This window comes from Rhinolophus ferrumequinum, chromosome 15, assembly GCF_004115265.2.
Source record: "Rhinolophus ferrumequinum isolate MPI-CBG mRhiFer1 chromosome 15, mRhiFer1_v1.p, whole genome shotgun sequence".
Taxonomy (NCBI): domain Eukaryota; kingdom Metazoa; phylum Chordata; class Mammalia; order Chiroptera; family Rhinolophidae; genus Rhinolophus; species Rhinolophus ferrumequinum.
Window position 1 is genome coordinate 45300641 of NC_046298.1, and position 19930 is coordinate 45320570.

Consider the following 19930-nt stretch of genomic DNA (forward strand, 5'->3'; position numbering starts at 1 on the left):
CTGAGTCTCTCTCTGGCTCTGTGTCTCCGTCTCTGAGTTAACATCTCCCACATCACTCTTTGTCCTGCTGTCCCACGGTCTCTTCCAGTCTCTGGGGCTCCTGCCTGCATCTATCTCTCCGTCTCTCTTTCCCATCTCTCCATCTGTCTCGGGCCTCTGTGTCTTGCTGTCTCTGGGAGGAAGGACCCCCAACCCCAGTCCTGGTTCCGGCCCCCCCACCCACCTGGGATCAGGGCAGGGGTGCTGAGCTCAGAGGTGGAGGAGTGAGGAAGGGAAGAAGGAGGCGAGAGGAGCAAGAGAGGTGAGGACAGAAACAGCTTTATTCAGCAGAAACCACCGCCGCAGAGGGCCCGGGGCGGAGCCTCCATCGGAGAGCTGGAGAGAGAGGTGGGGTCAGGGAGAGAAACCAAGGGAGACAGAAACGGAGAGACAGGCAGAGAGACAGAGACAGGGAGACAGAGAGGGAGAGAGAAAAAGAAAGGGAGAGACAGGGAGAGAGACGGAGACAGACAGATAGAGACAGGGAGAGAGAGTGAGACAGACAGGGAGACAGAAAGGGAGAGAGAGAGAGAGAGAAAGAGAAAGGGAGAGAGACAGAAACGGAGAGACCAAGAGACAGGCGGGAGGAAGAGTCAGAGATGGTGAGAGAGAGATGGGAAGACAGGCGGGAAGACAGAGGCAGAGAGAAAGTCAGGAAGAGAGAAATGGAAAGACAGTCAGTGACAGAGACGCACAGAAAGAGACAAAGGCATAAGAGAAACAGAGAGACAAGGGAAGACAGAGACAGATAAGAGAGAGATGGTGGGGAAGAGAGAGGAAGGACAGAGGCAGACAGACTTAGGAAGGAGAGGGGGAGAGAAATGCGGAACAGGAGGGATGGAGATGAGACACAGAAAAAGCCTGAAGGAGAGACAAGAGACAGCGACAGAGAGAGGCAGAGAGCCCAGGGTGCTGGAACCGCTGTGCGGGCGGGATTCAGGGAAGTCGAGGAAGGACGCGCCCCTCTCACCTGGCGTCAGCGTCGGCAGTCACCCCAGGTCCGGCCTGCCGATTTAAGGGGTGCCCTGGGGGCGGGATCACTCCCTCTTACTGCCTTATCAGGTCAGCCCCTGGCTCTGCGAGCTAAATCGGGCCTCAGCTGTCAGCACCATAGGACGCAGGACAGCTGTCACTCCGCCTGCACCTGCCGTGTGACCACAGGGCCCCGTCCCCCCCGCCCCTCCTGCTGCTGGGCGGGGCTGGGAGCGCCCTGCGTGTCTGCATAGGGCACTCCTGGAGCCCCCACCACCCACGCTCTGGGACCAGCCTGGCTGGGCATTCTTGGGTGAGGGGCAGCTTGAATCAGGTGTCGCTGCTATTCGACGTGGGGACCCCAGCAAGTGGGGGTGTTCTGTGCACCGTGGGGCAAACCGTCAGCGCTCAGTGAGTGCGCAGGCCCCATGCGCGGAGGGTTAGCAGCGATGCGTCTCTGGGACCCGGCCCCTTCCTCTCCCGTCCCTGGCTCCTCCAGGGCTCGGACCATATTAGGCCACAGCTGCGAAGGCACCTGGGGAGGTCACTCAGGCCCCAGAATAGAAATAGAAACACTTAGGGAGTCTGCCAGGCTGTCTGGGACAGGGTGGGACAGGCGACAGGCGACAGGCGACAGGCAAGACGGAGGAGGGGGCCCCAGAAGGCCCAGGGGGACAGGCACAGAGAGAGACAGGGGCCCAGAGGGACACAGAAACATCCAGAACGACTGACAGGGACACAGATGGGGACGACGGGGGGGGGGGGGGGGGGGGGGGGGGTGTGGGTGTGGGTGGGGGCTATGGGGGGTGGTCAGAGACCCAGACTGGGGAAAGCTAGCTGGAGAGGCAGAGGGAGGAAGACCCAAGGAGGAAGCCTGGGTTGGGCAGGGTGGGGAGTGGGGACCGCCCCCAGATTTGGGGTGTCCAGGGACCCCAGCCATTTTTCCCTTATGTGCTGTATGACTTTTCACTTTACAAGTTGCCCTTTGACCTCTGGAAGTCTTGGGAACCAGAGCTCACCAAGCCCAAATCCCCATATCACCAGTGGCTTTTATGAGAGCGTCCTGTTGGCGTCTGCTCTCCGCCTTCTTTGGGGTGTCAGAGTTTAGCTTGTGTCCTCCTTGGATGAATTTACTGTCTAGGTGGAGCCAAGCCTGAGGCCTAATGGGGGAGACATGCCCCAGGCTGGGCCCACCTGCCTCCCCCATTTCAGCCTGGCACCTAATGGGGAACCCCACTTTTGCCCAGGCGCCTCTCTACCTGCTTCCCTCCCTGGGCTCACACACACTCAAGTCTCCTAGGACAGGTCTGTGACCCCTGAAGCCATCTCCCTAGTCCCTAGTCCTCCTCCCATGATGTCACCTGGCCTGTCACATCCCTTACATCCCAGTGAGCACAGCGTGTCCCCCAAACCCGCTCCTCCTCCCAGGGTCCCACCTGTTGAAGGTGGTTCCACTGTTCCCTTGTCCCAGGGCCAGACCCCTGGGCACCTTCTTACTCCCCCTCTTCCTCATTCCCAGAGCCTGCCAGGCCCAGAGCTCTGTCACCTTGTCTGTCCCCAGGGTCCTGGCTCAGGACTCGTCCTCTCCCATGTGGACTCCACAGCCTCCTCCCAGGCCTCCCGGTCCCCAGTCTGCCCCCACACAGCCCCAGAGGGTTGCCCCCAGGACTGACCTGGCCCCCCTGCTCAGAGCCCCCTCACCTCCCACCCTTAGCTGGCGCTTGGCGGCACTGCGGGTGGGGCCTAGCCAGGATCCACCATCATCTCTCATCACCTCCTCAGATAAGTACAGGGCGAATGGCTTCCCTCTGTGTTCTGGGTCTCAGAGTCGGTTCCAATTCTGGAAAGGCCCCTCCCTTCCCCGCCCCTCCCCTCCCACTAGCCCTCTGGAGAGCTCCCCTCAGCCTTCTAGAGCCAGCCCCCCAGGTCCCCTCACTTTCCTGTGGCCCCTGGAGCACCCCAAGGAACCCCTGGAACCTGTTAAAGCCCCCCCACAGGGGGTAATTGTGTCCTCTTGTGTTTTCCTCCCCATCTGAGCTGTGGAGGGCAAGAGCGGGCTGCACAGGCCAGACCCAGAGCTGGGGCTCAGGAGATGAGTGAAAGGCTGCCAGAACAGGGAGATGCAGGAAGGGACAGCACGCCCTGAGGGGAAGGACACAGAACAGGAGGGGGCCTGCTCTGGTGAGAATGTGGGGAAGACAGCTAACGGGACCCTGGCCTTGCTCCTCTCAGATCCCCGCTGCCCACCCTGGGCATTGTATTCCCCCTTTGTCACCTCTCCACCTTCCGCTCCTTTCCTCTCCCTTTCCACACGAGGCCCCAAGGCCTTTGCACGGCCGCTCTCTTCCTGGAATGCTTTTCCTCCAGACCTGCCCATGGCGCCCTCTCTCTCCTCCTTCCAGTCTTTGCTCAAATGACACCTTCTCCTGGAGGCCCACCGCCCTAAATGAACCCTAACACTGCATTTGTTTCCCATGGCTGCTCTAACAAAGTTCATGGCTTAAAACAATACACATTTATTCTTTTAACATTTGTGGCGGCCAGACTTCCAAAATAAGTCTCACTGGACTAGAGTCAAAGTGTGGGCAGGACGAGTTCCTTCTGGGGGTCCAGGGGGAGTCTGCGTCCTTGCCTGTGCCAGCTCCTAGGAGCCGCTCTCATTTCCTGGCTCATGGCCCTGTGTGTTCCAAGCCCCCATGTGGGCGCTGGCTCTCAGACCCTGCCTGCTGCCTTCTTCAAGTCTTTCTCTGGCTTTGCTCTCCTACCTCCCTCTCCACCTTTCAGAACCCTCACCATCCTTCCTTCGGAGAGTGCAGGATCCTCTTTCTATGTCAAGGTCAGCTCCCAGAGCAACCCTGACTCCTTCTGCAGCCTTCACTCCCCTTTGCCATGTGACTGAACATATCCCCAGGTTCCAGGGATTAGGCCGGGGACATCTTTTGAGGCCACTACTGCAATTGAAGGAATAGAATTGAGAGTCAAGAAATAAACCCATGCTTTCTCCTTGGCACTTCTCTCTCCGAACACTCTACTGGCACCTATTTGTTCACTTCTGGTCTCTCCCTGCCACCGGAATGTGGGCCTCACGAGGGCAGGGAGGAAGCTGAGGTCCAGGGCAGTGTGACTCGCAGGAGGTCACAAAGCTGGGGGACAGCAGAGAGCCAGCATTAGGGTTCCTGGCATGGCCCGCCTGGGTGCCCGGCCTGTGATAAACAGGAGTAACTGAAGAAAAGGGGGCCCCAGTCAGACTCGGGCCAGGCCTGGAGCAAATCTGCACGTTTATTGAGGCAGCAGCGGCATTGGGAAGCAGAGGTGGGGAAAGGGGGAGGGGCCTCCGCAGGGTCCCTGAGGCGCAGGCACAGGAGCCGCACAGGGACACGCTGGGTGGACGGCAGTGGTTCCCTCCTCCACGGCGTCAGTCTGTGCGAAGCCAGCAGCCCGTTTCCTCCACGTCCCTGGTCACCACCAGCAGCACCTCACACAAGCCCTGAGCTAGGGCGGCTGCCAGGAAGGACCTGGGCGGACAGACAGGGAGACTGAGGTCCAGGGGGCCTCGGCTGGCCTCTGGGGGAAGGGGCTTCATCGCCTCCCCCTCACCTGACGCCGTCCTCATCCCCCAGGGCCTCAGGCGCCCGCAGCTTGGAGTCCAGGTTGTAGTAGACACCGTCCACCTGGCGCAGGGCCACCCAGTGCCGCCGGCGCAGGGGCAGGGACAGCAGCCCCAGCGACACGGGCGAGGGCAGGTTCAGGATCAGCCCCAGCACTTGGGGCAGGGCCAGCTGGGACAGGGGCCTGTGTGGGCGGGGCCGGACACGGGGGCAGGGCTGAGCGGCACTGAGCGTGCGCGGCCCAGGCTGACCTACAGCGGGGCCGCCTGAACCCACCAAGGACCCTCCTCAGTCAGCCCACCCTGTTTCCTTTAACTCACCTGTTCTCCCACCCACCCACCCACCCATGAAAAACCCCCAGCAGCCATCCAACGTCCTTCTACTGCTCATCCCACTACCTCACAGCCATCCAAGCCTCCGACCACCGTCCACCCAACTCCCCATTCCCTCCGCACACATCTACCATTGATCTGTCCTTTATCCACTACACACCACCCACCCACCACCCATCCGAAGTTCCCAAACAACTAACCGCCACTCACCATCCAATGCCCCATCTACTGTTCACCCAAACACCATCCACCCACTGACGCAGTCACCACCATCCAACCGGCCACCTACCTACCCACAAGCTTCTTCAACAGCCACCCAACTCACCCACTCTTTACCCCCCCATTACCCACCCACCCACCCACCCACCTATTTGCTGTCCACAGCCTATCAGGTAACTAGCCATCCTTTATTCTCTCAGCCACTCACGTACCATTCACACAGCCCATCACCCAATCACCATCTACTCAACACATCCAAGCGCCATTAACCTTCCAGTCAGTCACCCAGTTACCATTAATTTACCCAATATCCATCCATCAACCATCCAGAAACTCACACACCCTCCTGTCACCTCCCAGCCCATCAGTCTGCCAGCCATCGTCCACCATGGAAACCTTCCATCCCACTCCCTCTTCCTCCCTCCAGCCCACCCATCCCCTTCCTCCTAATTCCCTCCACATTGACCACCACCACGAGGCATCCACTATCACGTGGCACCCACGGCACCAAGCCTCCCACCTCCTTCTGTCCCACCACACTGCGGCCAGGCCCAGTCCCTGCAGTGCGGCCATAATCACGTTGACGTCATAGTTGCCGGTGCCCAGGAGGCTGCGATGGGGGTTCAGCCGGCAGTCGGGGGCCAACCTGGTTGGGGGGTGATCAGAGTCTGAGTTCGGGGTCACTGAAAAGCCTCCCCACAGAGCAGGAGAGTCCCAGGGTCCATGAGTCACCCACCCTTTGAGCTCTTCCCGCTCTTTAACCCTTGCGACTCATCAGCCCCAGGCCCTACTCTGCCTGTCCTCCAACCACACCTTCCTGTTCAGGCCTTGTCCTCTGCCACCGGGACCCTCACCCAGCCTCGTCTCCCCCCTCCGTCCATCTCCCACAGGACCAGGGGATCTTTTACACCTGGTGCTGACCCTGCCCTCCTCTGCTCCCAGCCCTGCCTGGTGCCCTGTCACCCCAGGATAGAGTGCCAGCCCCTCAGCCTGGCCGTAGAGGCCCCACATGGTCAGGTCCCCGCTGGCCTCCTAGCCTCAGCCCCCACCAGCCCCTTCCCAGCCACCTGTCTCCAACCACATCTCTTGTGATCCTGCCCCCAGCCTTTCCTCCAGCTGTCCCCCAGAGCAGGAGGGTCACCCCGCCAACACTCGTCTCTCAGCCCCGCCTCCTCGGAACAACAGCACCTCTGTTCTCTCTCTGGGCTCTTGGTGGTCAGAGCAGTGGGAGGGGTGGAAAGGACGAAATCTGTATATTATTTTTCTGTGTATTCTGTTTGTCTGGCCCCCTCAGGGCAGGGCTCGTATCGGACACATCTTTAGGTCTCCAGGATGGCCTTGGCACGACTGTGTTGAATGACACAGGAGATGAGTCAACTCTCTAATAACCAATCTGAGGGGATAAGACTCAGCCTGAGGATGCTGATGCTGGGGGCCCACGGGAGGGCCTCAAGCAAGAGAGAGGGAGACAGGGTCTCTTCTGGGTACAGGGCCCTGTGGAGCCTGCCCGGGGTGGAGAGACGGCAGGCTGAAGGGGGGATCCAAGGGACAACGGGTACTGAGCTGGGGCCAGGGCTGTGGGAGAAGGAGGGGGACGAGGCAGAGAGATAATAAAGAAGTGATGTTTGAAATCTTGAACAGTGAGGAGGAACATTCCAGGCTGCGAAGAGGACGAAGCCGTGACAGGCAGAAAGAACAGTTTGTGCAAAGGCCCAGGGGCATCATAGTGGGGGTCCTTTAGGGATGGGAGAGGAATGTGGTTTTTGGGGAGTAGTGAGATGTGAAGCTGCAGAGGCCAGTGGGGAACAGAGCACGGAGCGGCTTGGATATCAGGCTGCAGGCCTTGGGACTTCTCCCCAGGAAGCTGGGGAGCCACGGGAAGGCTGTGAGCAGGGGAGAGGCAGGGGCAGCACTGGGGCATGTGAGGATGGACTGGAGGAGAAAACCCAGAAACGGGGAGGCTAGAGGGAAAATGGGGACCAGCGCCCACATAAGAGAGGGTGAGGCCTGAGTTGGGGTGAGGCTTGGGGATGAACAGGGAGGCAACATGTCCATCTCTGAGTCCCAGCGTCCAGCTTAGGCATGTGATGGGGCAGCAGAAAGCCGCTGGGCTCTGCCCCTGCCTCGCTGAGACCCAGGTGGGTGGCTCTGCCTCTGTGAGCCCTGCTTCTCCAGGGGTTGGGTGGGTGACGGTCACCTCTTGCAGATCTCATCGGCAGCCTCCTGGCTAAAGAGCTGCTGCTGGAGGACGTTGTTGAGGGCGTGGATGGCACACAGCTCCAGGCGCTGCCGCTCATGGTACACGGGGAGCGGGCTCGGCTGTGCTCCCGGGCCCTGGGACATGCCGCCCTCGGCTCCTGCTCGGGGGGGAGGGGGAGAAGGTGTTCAGGGGACTGGGGTCTAGAGGCCCAACTTGTCAGCAGACCCTAGGGGCACCGCCATTGAGATTGGGGCTCAGAGCAGCCTGAGGGAACACTGGGCCCTTCATCCTTTTCCAGGGTTGCTCTTCTGGCAATAGGTACACCCTCCATCCTCCATTCCTAGGAAAAAGCCTTTTTCTGCTCACCTAGCAACATAGGAATACCCCCACCACATCCCTAAGTGAAAGGGTCCTATGGTGGTCACCTAGCAACAGAGAACCCCCCCACCAGGTAACAAGTCTCTCCTCTGGTTACTTAGCAACAGAGGAATTCTACTTTCCTGTCTCTAGGTAACAGGGTCTCTTCTGGTCGCCTAGCAACAAGACGACTCCCGTCCCCTGTCACTAAACAACAGGGTTTTCTCTTCCTGTCACCTGGCAACAGGGCCCCCTCCCCGGACACCAAGTAACAGAGCCCTTTCCCCAACCCGTACCCCAACAGCAGCGCTTGCCCGTTGCCCAGCAACGCCCCTCACGCCGCCTGCCTCTCTCCTCGCCGGAACCAGGGGCTCCCGCATCCCCCTGGGCGGCGACTGTAGGCTCCGAGTGTGGGGCGGGCAGCACGGCGCTGACTGGGCAGGCCAGACGGCCCACAGCTCCCGGCGGCCGCCGCGTGCCGGACTACGACTCCCGGCGGTCTCCGCAAGTGCCCTTACTCCGCACGGAACGTCTGGGCCAGCGTGGCCCGGAAGTTCCGCTACCGCTCGGAGACCGCGGGGCTGCAACTTCGGGGACTGTAGTTCTCCGCGGAGAATCCCGGAAGTGTGCCCTACAGAGTCCCCTTCGCTCACTACCACGCCCCCTAGTGCTCAGAGGATTCTGGGAAATGTAATGGGTCCGCTCTCGCGATAGCTTCCAGGCTTTTTGCTCCCGGGGTTCCCGCCCCCTGGTATGGCGTAATGTATAGTGCGAATGCGCAGCTTGACGTCACAGAGAATTACAAGGGAGTAGAGACACCAGGCTGTGCAGTAAGAACCTCCAATCTTTACTGAGACAGGAGGGAGGTCCGGGGAAACTGAGGCCAGGGCAGCTGCAGGACGGTGGTGGTGGGGAGGTAAAGGAGAGGAGGATGTCTTCTACTGAAGGCTTCTCAGCAGAGATGGATCCCAGGCCTTGAGGGGAGCTGGCAGCAGCCTGCGGGCAGATACGAGGGATGAAAGGCCGAGACAGAGAAATGAGAGAGAGACACCTGGAGGAAAGGACAGACCAAGGTTGGGGTGGAGGGGACCTAGAGAAAGGGACCAAAACCCAGAGTGGGAGAGAGACCCCGCAAAAGGGACAAAGACCTGGGGAGTGGACAGAGACACAGATAAAAAGATTCAAAGTCATGGCATAGAAGGTTAAGGAGATTCAGAAATAAAGGTCAACCAACAGACACAAAAGCAGAACTGCAGGATCGAGACCCAAGCTCTGCAGAGCGTAGAGCCCATGGCTTGGGGCCGGGGGCCGCTAGCACTGGGGAGGGGCCTGGCCTCACCCAGGAGGCTGCGCCAGAAGGCAGTAACAGTGGCTGAGCCGGTGACAGCGCCTGGCTGGGCGGGGTTCTCTCTGTGGGTGTGCACAGCAAAGCTCCGTCCTGTGGGGCCTGGGGGTCCGCTCAGCTCCACGTCCACCACATGCATGTCGGTGAGGCTGGGGCAAGCAGGGTGGTCAGTCTGGCTGGCCCAGTCCCAGCCCAAACTCCCAACCAGCTTAGCTCACCTGAGATCAGCCACAAGCACCCCGATCACACGGTCGAAGCCCAGGCTGGGGGCAGCCAAGGCAGCAGCCGCCATGGTGTTGGAGTTGCGGGGGGCAAATGGGCAGAGTCCACGGACAGGGCCTTCATACAGCACAGTGCGAGACCCGCTGCTGTGCGCTTCCGCCAGGGGTCCCTCAAGCCGGAAGCCATCAGGATGTGTGGCCATAGTAACACGGAGGCTCTAGAAGTAAGAGCCAGGGTCAGGGGGCCCTGGGGTCTCTGCAGGCCCCTTCTGGATCCTGGGGAGCCCACAGGCCCTCACCTGGAGGCCTCCAGCTGCATCCAGTCGGCTGATGTCCTCAGTACCCCACAGGGCCCCCCGGGCCACGAACACAGCATGGTCCCACTCGTGCGAGGCCTCCAGGAGCTGCTGTTCTGTGGCCTGGTTAGCGAGTGCTGACGGGGACCCCACCTGGGGTAGGTGAAGGTGGGAGGGACTGAGGTCGGGATGGGTAGATCCCACTTTGGGGTGGGGTGGGGCCGAGGCGGAAGAGGCAGGGCTCACCAGGAGATTGGCGTGGCGCAGGATCTGTGCCCCAGATTCGTGGATTATTTTGGGATGGGCCACTTCCACCACAAGGTCAGGGTGCCTGGGAGAGGGGAGAGATGGGGGAGGGCCTTGGAGAGGTATTAGGCCTCCCCTCCCCAGATTTCCTTAGTCTATAGAGGCCTGTCATTCTTCACCCTGGCCTGGGAGGGGGAACAGGATGTATGGGCTTGTCTCATTTCACATTTGGGTGAACCAAGGCCCAGAGAGGGTAAGGGACTCCCCTGAGGTCACACAGCAGCTAAGGAAGGCCAGAACAGGAGCTTCAGGGAGCCCCACTCATGGCGAGGTCACTGACCTCTCCCCAAGAGCAGCAAGGTTCTGGAGCTGCAGGGAGGGGGGTACGCTCCCCGTCATTCGTCCTGGGTCGCGATTCCAGACAAAAACAAGTTCTAGGCCTAGTTCTGGTCCCTGAGTCAGCAAATGGGAGACCAGGGACTGTCCTAGGGAGAGGGAAAGAAACTCAGAGAGGGGAACAGAGAGAGGGGGACAGAGACACAGAGAAGGATGGAGCCCTGTGGTGGGGAATGGAAGATGATCAGGCAGACAGACAGCCAGGGCACAGATAAAGGCATAGATGAAAGGTGTGTTTGTGGAGGACCTGGGGGCGTTGGGGGCTTCAGGAGGGGGCCTGGGGAAGAGGCCCCAGACAGGGACTCACCAAGCCGGCCGTAGCCCACCACCCCCACCCTCCGCGGGACCCTGTCGAGGGCCATGTCCTTGAATCTGGTGGTCTGCGATCCGAGCACCGTCGTCTGCTGACTGCCCCCCCAACACACACACACCAGGCCTGGGCAGCCGTTGATCTTTGGACATTTGACCCTTGAGCCTTTCCCAAGCTTTCCCCCTTCCCAGCAGAGGCCCAGAGGTGAGGGTGCAGATTTGCTGGGTGGGGGCAGGGTGACCATCCTGAGGGCAGTGGGCATGATGATTTGGGGTTCCACTGGCCCTGCGTGGCCCCCACTGTATGGGCTGCTTCTCTGCATGACTCCTTCCTTCCTGCTGATGTGGAAAATTTCCTCTGCAGTCCCCTGCCCCCACTTCTGGCCGGCCAGGTTGTCATGGAAACTGCATCCTGCTTGGGGTGGGGGTTGAGAGGGTTGGGAGCAGGGAGAGGAGATGGTGATGGGGCCTCTGGGCTCTCCGTCTGGCCCTTTGTGCATTTCCAGTGCCCATCCTTGCGGCTGCTGCCCCGCACCTCGGCACCGTGTTTGTCAACACTCAATGGTCCTTCATGTTGTGCTCCCTTTGGGTCTCTGTATCTCTCCGATCTCTCTCCGTCTCCATCTCTGTTTCTCCACCCTGGATCGCCATCCTTCCAGCCCCTGCCCCCATCTCCTCTGGGCTGGCTGCCATTCTGTGCCCAGCCGGGCCAAGACATCATTTCCTCCCCACCACAAGGTCCGAGGGAGGCCTGGCCTGGTCATACCCCGTCGTCTCCCCACATCGCAGTGGGAGATGGAGTTCCCCTCACCGCAGCCCCTCTCCAGAACCTCCTTCAGTTCACCTTGACTTCTCATCTTTCATCCTCCCCTTCCCCAGCTGTGCCATCTGGCCCCCCCACCCTGTGCTGTATTCTCACTCCCAAACCTGTCCCTCCCCACTCCCCACCTCCCACAGGTCAGTGAGAAGCCTTTGAGGCCTGGGGAGGCCATGAATGCCCCCCAAAATGAGCCTCAGCCAGTGCACCTCGTGGGTGCCCGGCATTGGAAATGGTGGAGGCTGCGGCAGTGTTGGTTCCCTGCCCCCAACTGCCACCTGGTACCCGCTGCAGCGTTGCCACGGCAACCAGGATTGGCTCTGAAAGAGGACCAGGGAGAAAGAGAGCATGAAAGAGGGAGTGAGGGGTAGAGTCCCAAGTTGACAGGCGACAGAGCAGACGTGCAGACAGAGAGCTTGGCAGCCGATAAGGGAAGAATTTGCTTTAGGAGCCTCAGGTGGGGGAGGAGATAAGATGCTGCGGGGCAGAAACAGACAGGGAGAGGGGCAGGGCCACCCTGGACTGGGGCCAGGCCCTCCCAGAGCACACCGGGCCCTGGTGGGCACCTGGGGGCTTCCTGCCTGCTCCGCATTCAGTCCTCAACTCCATGGGGCCTGAGTGTCGCACACAGCACCCACGCCTGCTGTATGTGCTGCCAGGTTGGGCTGAAGTGAGAGAGAACACGGCTGAGACCCAGCCTGCTCCCCGGCCTAGTGCTGTGTGTCCATGGCCAAGTCGGCCTGGACTGGCCCCTCATCCAGACTGGCCCCACTGCTTCCATCGGTCTCTGCCTGTCTAGACAGCAAGAGATGGCAGCCCAGGGGAGCCCAGCCCTCCCAAGGCTGAAATGCCAGCACCCTGGCCTCCCCCAGCCCCACCAGCAGCTGCCCACTGTCCTGGGTGGCCCCTGGGTTTGCTCCTACTTGCTGGCTCTGGGGGCTCTGCATGCGGCCCCCTTCCCTTCTGAGCACCAGCATAGTCCCCTCCTAGTCCCGGACCCCATCCGTCCTGCCTCTGCGTTAACAAGATGGAAGTGCAGCTCTGTCCTGCCCCGCAGGCCCCAGCTGCAGCTACAGCACCTCACACCACTTTACTCCTTCCCTCCCTTTCGCCTTCCCCTTCCCTGTGTCCCGCCTTCTCTGTGGCAGTGTCTTGAATGGGTTTGCAGTGGGGATGGACGCTTTCTGGGTTGGCTCTGTCATGGGCTGAACTGTGTCCCTCAGTAAGATGTATTGAAGTCCTGACCTCCATACATAGTCCTGTCTATGAGTGTGACCTCATTTGGAAACAGTCTTTGTAGACGATCAAGTTGAGATGAGGTGATGCTGGAGTAGGGAGGGCCATCATCCAACATGACCCATGTCCTTATAAAAAGGGGGAATTGGGACACAGAGGCAAGCGTGCACAGAGGGAAGGCAATGTGGAGACACAGGGAGAACGCCTGGTGGAGATCGGGGTGACGCTGCCACCAGGCCAGGAACATCTGGTGCGACCAGAAGCTGGAAGAGGCAGAGAAGGGTCCTCCCCGACAGGTTCCAGAGGGGGCCGAGCCTGGGGGCCGAGCCTGTCACACCTGATCGCGGACTCCCGGATCCAGAACTGAGACACCACATTCCTGCTGCTCTGGGCCCCCCAGTTTTTACTACTTGTTGCAGTAGCCCCAGGAAACTAATACGGGTCCCGCGGTTTCTGCTGAGAAGTGGGGACAGGGGAGAGGACCCCAGTGCCTACCTCAAAAGAGCAGTGGGGAGATTAAGTACTAGTGCCGGGTGACTGAGCCCTTCCTTGTGGGACCTCTGAGCTCAAGGATGAGGGTACTCAGCACCCGAGGGGCCAGCACCCCCCTTCCTGAAGGGCCTGCAACGTCCTCTCCTTCTGCTCCCCACCCACATTCACTTCATTTGTTCTCTCCTCCATGCTTTCATGACCAAAAAAAATATTTTTTTACTTTTTCCGTGTTTTTTTTTTTAAAGTAATTACAGAGCAGGTAGTCGTTGACGCAAACCTCCCTTCAGTATCAAAAGAGTCCGTGGTGTGGGTGAGGGCTGGGGCGACTGTGGGGGTGGGCTGAGGCTGCCCCACCCCCAGCCAAGGGGCCTAAAGGACAGGAATGGACTCAGTAGGGGGCAGGGCCAGGGGGTCTGGAGGTGCTGACGACCATGTGTCTCTCTCTTCAGTTTCGAGGGTGGACAGGTGGGGGCTGGGGACAGGCGTCAAACTGCAAAAAATGAACCGTAAAAGGAGGGTCGTTGGGGGTAAAGGGAAAGGACGCCCCTCCAAAAAGCTCCTCTCCCCTGGAAGATAGAGGGCCAGGATGGTTGGTCAGGAGAGGGAGGAGGAAAAGCGGAGGGTTCCGGCCACTTCTCCTGAATCCCACATCGCCTCGGGTCACCCAGAACCACGGGGCTCCATGCCTGGGGTCCCACCCTGTCCTTGCTGGGCCAGCCGCCCTGGGGTCCAGATGGGCTCTGCGCCCGTCTTCCCCGACCTTCCCTGGGCGGTCCGCAGGGGCTGGGGCTGTGGGGAGGGTCCCAGTAGGTCCCGAGCCCGGGGCCCCCCCGGGCAGTGGCAGCGTCAGATCTGCGTCTCTTGAACGTTCTCCTTGGAGCCGCTCTTGAAGAGCAGAGGTTCGTGGATGGAGTTGAGGCCGGGCGGGCCCTTGCCCCCGCAGCCCCCACCGCTGGGGTTGCTGCTGTAGTGCGCCTTGAAGGCGGCGGCCACATAATGGTGGTGGTTGAGGTGGTCGCGCTCCAGGGCGGGCAGGGCCAGGTGGCTGTCCCCGCCCACGCCACCTCCGCTGGCCACAGCGGCAGCGGCGGCCACGGACACGGCCGAGGCGGCAGGCAGCTCGTCTTCCACGTTGATGATCTCCACCGTGCGTGTGGGCCCGTGGTGCTTGTGCAGCTGGTGCTGCTTGCGCAGCTTGTAGAAGGCCACAAGCATCACGGCGGCCATGAACGTGATGGCCACGAAGCAGCCGATGATGATTTTCGTGGTCTTCATGACGTCGTCCAGGTCCTTGAGGGCGTTCTCTGTCACGTCCGTGATGGGCACCGTGAACGCCTTCTCCGTGGGCCTTGAGGAGCGTGGGGCAGGTGCAGTGGTGGACGAGGAAGCGGGGCCGGCCGCATCCCCGGGCCGGCCGCCGCCCCAGACGCCGTCGGTTGTGGGCCCGGGCGGCTCCTTCTCTGTCCCCCGTGCCTGCAGGACCTCCTCTCCAGGCTGCGTCTCCAGGGTCTCCACGGTCACCGTGGTGAAGTAGGTGTAGCCACCACTGCCCCCTCCGCCAGCACCGCCCCCTGGGCTGCCCCCACCACCAGCAGCACCGCCGGCCGCCACCGGGTCCACGGCTGAGACGTTGAGCGTGGCTGAGGCAGTGGTGTTGCCGGCCGAGTTCGTCACCATGCACGTGTACTGGCCCGTGTCCTGCACGGTGACGTTGGTGAAGTTGAGGGTGCCGTCGTGCAGGACGGAGATACGCACGCGGTAGGAGCCGTGGGTCATGAGGGTGCCGTTGGGCGTCAGCCAGTTGACCGAGGTCATGGAGGTGCCCGTGCGGCACTTGAGCTCTGCGGCCATGCCCTCGGTGACATTGAGGTCCGTGGGCGGCTCTACGATGACCGGTGCGTAGCAGGTGAAGTGCGACTGGTCCAGCTCTCCGATGTAGCGGCCCTTGAGGCCGGCGGGTGCGTGGCAGCGGGCGCAGCAGGTCGTGTTACTCGGCACCGTCTCCTTGAGCCACCAGCTCAGCCAGAGTACGTCGCAGTTGCAGTGCCAGGGGTTATGGTTGAGGTGGACGCGCTCCAGGCGGTGCAGGGGGGTGAAGAGGTCGTGGGGCAGCGACATCAGGTTGTTGTGGGACAGGTTGAGTTCCTCCAGCGACTTGAGGTCATCGAAGGCGTTGCGCTCGATGGTGGCCACCTGGGCGTGCATCAGCCACAGCTTGCGGAGGCTGGTGAGGCCCTGGAAGGAGCCCGGGCGGATCAGGTCCAGCCGGTTGCCCGACAGCTCCAGCTCCTCCAGGCGCACGAGGGCCGTCAGGTTGGGGATGTCCTTGAGGTTGCACATGCCCAGGTTGAGGTAGCGCAGGTTGACCAGGCCCTCGAAGGCCGCCTCCGAGATGTACTCCAGCCGCTTGAGCTCGCCCAGGTCCAGGCGCCGCAGCGAGGGCACGCGGTTGAAGGCGTAGGAGGGGATGCTTTCGATGGGGTTGTTGCGCAGCCAGAGCTCCCGCAGTTTGGACAGGTACTCGAAGGCTTGCGTGGGCACCGTGGTCAGCCGGTTGTCGAACAGTTCCAGCGTGTTCAGGCTGGGCAGCCCGTTGAAGGCGCCCACCTCGATCTTACGCACCAGGTTCTTGCTCAGCTGCAGGATCTCCAAGTGCCGCAGATGCTTGAATGTATCTGTGCGGATCACCTGGGGTGGGGGCGGGAGAGACACCAGTCAGTGACGCACAAACGAAGGGTAAGGAGCGCCAAGCCGCCACGCGTTGGCGCGCGAGGGGCGGAGCGTCCCTAGCTCTCCATCTTTTCGGGCGGGAGAGTAAGATCGGAAGACCACTTTGGAAAACGGTCTGATTGTTTCTTATCAACCTGAGACGTACCCCACGACCCTGCCTTCACACTCCTGAGACTTTCCCCAAGAGAAATGGGGACAGAGGCCAATCCCACTGCCTATGGTGGGTGCTCACACCCCCTGCGTTCATTCTGGCCTAAACCGGAGGTCGCCCATATGTCCGTAAAGGGGGAAGGACAGCGCGCCGTGCGGTGCAGTGGAACACTCCGGCTCAGTCGTGATAAGTGACGAACGATCAACACGCGCAACGGCTTGGGTGAATCTCACCGGCTTCGTGTTGAGCACGAGAAGCCAGACGCACAGTGTACAAGCGGGGGGACCCCATTCATCCTTTGCTCTAGACGTGCTGAGCGGTGTCTCTGGGCGTGTGTATTGGACAGGCCGGCAAGGGGCGTGAGGGAACTTCCTGGGGTGACAGAAATTGGGGTGGTGGTTGCATGGGTGAATGCAGCTGTCAAAACTGTGCACATAAAACGGGGACATTTTATTATATGTACATTACACCTCAATAAAAAGGATTAAACAGCAGCTAACATGCGTTGAGCACGTCTTCAGTGCTAGACTCTGTTCTAAATGCTTTATGGGCAACAATTGATTTAATCCAACAAACCGTCCTGTGCCATAGGTACTTACTCAACACCTGAAACTGAAATCCATCAGCTCAGAAAACCAGATTTTTCATTACTTTGGCACCAAATCCCATTTGGTGGCAAAACCTGATCAGAACTCATACAAGCTGCTAAGGCCTTTTATTGATCCCACTCATGTGACTATTCAAACCTTCCACTCTAGAAACATTCGCACGTTTGATTAGGGGCATAAGATGCACTGAGGTGCTATGAAAAGGTATGCTATGTGTTATTATTACCTTTCTACTATCAGAATGCCAAAACAAGCGTTTCACATGAGCGATTATAAATTCTCCCCATTTAAGTGGTAAGGAACAGAGGCACAGAGAGGTGCAGCGACTTGCCTAAGGTCACACAGGTTGGAGACAGCAGACCTGGGATTGGACCGAGGTCGTCTGGCTCCAGAGTCCAGGCTCTTAACCCCTGAACATGGCCACCACTCTTGGGGCTGAGGCTGCGGAGCCCCAGGAGCGGCAGTGCTGGGCTGGGCCTAGAAGGCAGAGTCTCACCAGAGTCTCCTCACTGATCACCATGCCGGGTACACTGAGGCACAGAAGTCTATATAGCCATCGGATGCTCGCATTATAATATTAAGGGGAAATGGAGAGCACCAAGCAGCGTACTGTGTGGTCGAGACTTTGTAAAACTTAAAAAGAGGCTGAAGAATTAGGTGGCCGCACATAAGTGTCAGGAAAAGACTGTAAGGAAATAGTCTGAGTTCTTTTTACAGTGAACTCCAGCTGTTGGGGATTATGGGAAATTTTTACTCTTAGTTATTTTTTTTGCCTTCAATGGACAAAAACTACTTTTATAATCAGTAGAAAAGCACTTTTTAAAAAGTTTAAAAAGCGAGACCATACCTGAAACGCACCCAGCATAAGGAACAATAGTATTCCTGGTACAATCACACTCATAAAACAGTTAGCCACTGTTTACCCCAGCACAATCCAGCAGAAATACCCCGCGAACTATGTATTTTAAATTTCCCAGAAGCCACGTTAAACGAAAACCCAAAACAGGTGAAACCAATTTAATCAGACATTTATTTAGCCCAGTAGATCCCAAATATTATGATTTCAACATGTAATCAAGATGCAAACTGAATGAGAAATTTGACTTTCTTTACACCCGGCCTTCCGATCCCACGTGTGTGTTACAGTTTACGTGCTCGGCGTGTGGGTTGCACACGTCACAGGGTGCTTTCCTGTCGCCACGGTGCTTTACAGCACAATCACATTTTGTGCCCCAGCAGCCTGTGAAGAGGACCGTTAGGGCCCCATTTCAGGAAAGAGGGAATGGAGGCACAGGGAGGTGGGGACTGGCCAGGGCCCCACCCGCACGGCCACCTCTCACTGACCTGACGGATGGCATCGCTGTGACCATTCGACAGAGCTCCAGATGTGGCCACAGGTGTGGCCATGAAGACAGAGCTCCATTTAATCCCATGTCCCTGCCCTGGCTGTAGGGTCTATCACTCGAGCAATTGGGGCCTCAGGTCCATGGCTGGCCCTGAAGGGACAATGATGACAACCACTTCGGGGACAGTCAGGAAGTTGAAAGGAGGTCACAGGGCCAGCGCACAGGCAGTGCCAGCTCCTCCAGAGTGCTCAAGGGCTCACGTCACATCGTCATCATTAATGTTATTACTGGTGCTGAGTATCTGCTGCTGTGCCACTGGGATTAGAGCCCTGAGCCTTCTAACCCAAGGCTACACTGCGGCCACCTATGGAGGATGGCTCCAGGGCGGCAAAAATCGGGCTGTTAGTCTGACACTTGCTGTCCCCAATTCCCGAGCCCAGCCCTCTGTTCTCTGGCTCCCCATTCTGTCCCCTCCTCTCCAGTCCATGGCCCCAGCCCCAGCTCAGCTTGCCCCTCTCCCACCTGGACATCTGGCCACGGAAGGTCTGTTTACACCCATAGCTCTGACCCTCCCAGCTCACAGCCGTCCCGGAGCCCCGTCATTCCCAGAACAAGACTCTTCCTCTCCACACAGACCAGGACGACAGGAGGGTACCACCCCCCATTAAGACGCAGTCCCTGCCTGGCAAGCCCTTCTCCCCTTCTCCTTCCCATCTCCCTCCTGTCCTAGCAAGTCCCCGAACAAGGCAGACTCATCTCTGCCTCTAGGCCTTTGCACTTGCCGTTCCCTCTGCCAGGAACACCTTTCCTGGCTACCTCTCCTCTGCCTTCAGCACCCAGCTCAGGGTCTGTCACCTGCTCCAGAGGACGTCCTGACCCCTCTACCTACCCCGGCCCCCGCCCTGAGCTCTGCTGCCCCAGCTGTCTGTCTGCCTCTGTCCCCTCTTGGGGTCCTTCCTGACAAAAATTGGGGTCCATTCCCTAGGTGGAAACCAGATTCCTGGGAATTTGGAAAACAACCTGGCCCTTTGCCAGAGGGAGGGTCCTTGTGACCTCAGGGTGCAAGGGACAGACAGACAAGGGACATTTGGGCTCTCAAAACTTTGGATTCCTCAAGTCACTTTGAACGGCTTACAGGGACGATGGGGGTGGAATTGGATGACAGAGGAAATGCACAGCACAGAGTAGGTGTCCAGGAAGGGACGTCCCCTCCCAACCAGCCCTCCTTCCTCTAATGAACACCAACCGAAGTCTCCTGGGACCAGACCTGTGCTGGGTACCAGGTTAGAGAGAAGAACGAAGCAACTCTCTTTCTTCTGATAAAAGCAACATATACTCATTTTAGGAAAAAGCATAAGAAGAAAAGAAAAATCAGCCAAAGTGCCTGTACCCAGAGTTCACTTATGTGGAAACCTTGGGTGCACACCTCCAATCTCTTTCCCTGTGCGTACAATGCAGGGATGTAGTTTCCATCATCTTTTTCGTGTTTTTACAACATTGTGGTGATGATATCCTCTCCTGGGCCCTGCACTTCCCCATAACAGTATTATATTGTGAGCATTTTCCTATATCGTGAAACATACTTCAAAAACGATGTCCTGGCTATCTAGAACTTGTTCCCAGGCGACCCCTACTTTTGGACGCTGACATGGAATGGACAGGACCCGTCCTTTATTGTCCTTATTATGCTTCCGCGGTCTCTAATTTCCTGCGGTGAATATGGCTGACTCTTCAGCTGGACAAAACCTGGACAAAGTGGTATTTTGCACCCAGGAGGGGGTGAGTCTCACCTAAAACAAGCTGGTGGGTGATTGGCCTAAGGAAGCTCCTGCCAGTGGGGAGGTGGCCCCTGCAGCACCTGGCTTCCTGGGGACCAAAGGGCAGAGAAGATGGCAGGCTGGCCTGGGAGGCAGCAGGAGGGTTCGGGGAGGCCCCCAGCTGGCGTGGGGCCTCTGCGGCTGGCTGGCCTTGGGGCTGTGCCTGTCTGTGCAGGAGGTTGAGGGGCAGGAC

The 19930-nt window shown here is 59.1% G+C and overlaps 3 protein-coding genes across 5 annotated transcripts in view; all 3 read right to left on the reverse strand.

Annotated features, from left to right (window-relative positions):
- Nucleotides 1-4272: 4272 nt before the first annotated feature.
- JOSD2 (Josephin domain containing 2) lies at nt 4273-8397 on the reverse strand. Its single transcript, XM_033129651.1, has 5 exons — nt 8024-8397; nt 7368-7527; nt 5691-5816; nt 4609-4803; nt 4273-4526 (listed from the first exon to the last, which is right to left on the reverse strand). Exons 2-5 carry the CDS (start codon nt 7511-7513, stop codon nt 4427-4429), a joined length of 567 nt encoding a protein of 188 aa, XP_032985542.1. The 5' UTR covers nt 7514-7527; nt 8024-8397; the 3' UTR covers nt 4273-4426.
- A 136-nt stretch (nt 8398-8533) lies between these two features.
- ASPDH (aspartate dehydrogenase domain containing) lies at nt 8534-10690 on the reverse strand. Of its 2 annotated transcripts, XM_033129603.1 has the most exons (7): nt 10539-10689; nt 10176-10320; nt 9836-9920; nt 9593-9742; nt 9291-9511; nt 9067-9221; nt 8534-8723 (listed from the first exon to the last, which is right to left on the reverse strand). In XM_033129603.1, exons 1-7 carry the CDS (start codon nt 10591-10593, stop codon nt 8680-8682), a joined length of 855 nt encoding a protein of 284 aa, XP_032985494.1. In that variant the 5' UTR covers nt 10594-10689; the 3' UTR covers nt 8534-8679. The 2 variants fall into 2 exon arrangements, with proteins under 2 accessions (XP_032985494.1, XP_032985495.1); XM_033129604.1 differs by lacking the exon at nt 9067-9221 and having other exon boundaries at nt 10539-10690.
- Nucleotides 10691-13275: 2585 nt separating this feature from the next.
- The window catches only part of LRRC4B (leucine rich repeat containing 4B), a 35211-nt gene continuing 28556 nt past the window's right edge, over nt 13276-19930 (reverse strand). Inside the window, exon 3 of one of the 2 annotated variants that reach the window (XM_033129594.1) lies at nt 13276-15773. In XM_033129594.1, the coding sequence (XP_032985485.1) occupies nt 13932-15773 (1842 nt within the window). In that variant the 3' untranslated portion in view covers nt 13276-13931. The remainder of the gene's footprint in view (nt 15774-19930) is intronic. The other variant, XM_033129593.1, reaches the window with a different exon arrangement.

Bases quoted from the DNA above. Each gene is read 5' to 3' on its own strand.
- JOSD2 (XM_033129651.1), bottom strand. From the start codon at position 7,513: ATGTCCCAGGGCCCGGGAGCACAGCCGAGCCCGCTCCCCGTGTACCAT. The intron at 5,817-7,367 runs GTGACCGTCACC...CCCCCCAACCAG, and splicing joins GCCGATGAGATCTGCAAGAG to GTTGGCCCCCGACTGCCGGC. The intron at 4,804-5,690 runs GTGGGAGGCTTG...CCGCCCACACAG, and splicing joins GTGTGGTGGGACAGAAGGAG to GCCCCTGTCCCAGCTGGCCC.
- ASPDH (XM_033129603.1), bottom strand. From the start codon at position 10,593: ATGGCCCTCGACAGGGTCCCGCGGAGGGTGGGGGTGGTGGGCTACGGC. The intron at 10,321-10,538 runs GTGAGTCCCTGT...CCCTCTCCCTAG, and splicing joins GGTGGGCTACGGCCGGCTTG to GACAGTCCCTGGTCTCCCAT. The intron at 9,743-9,835 runs GTGAGCCCTGCC...CACCTACCCCAG, and splicing joins TGCGCCACGCCAATCTCCTG to GTGGGGTCCCCGTCAGCACT.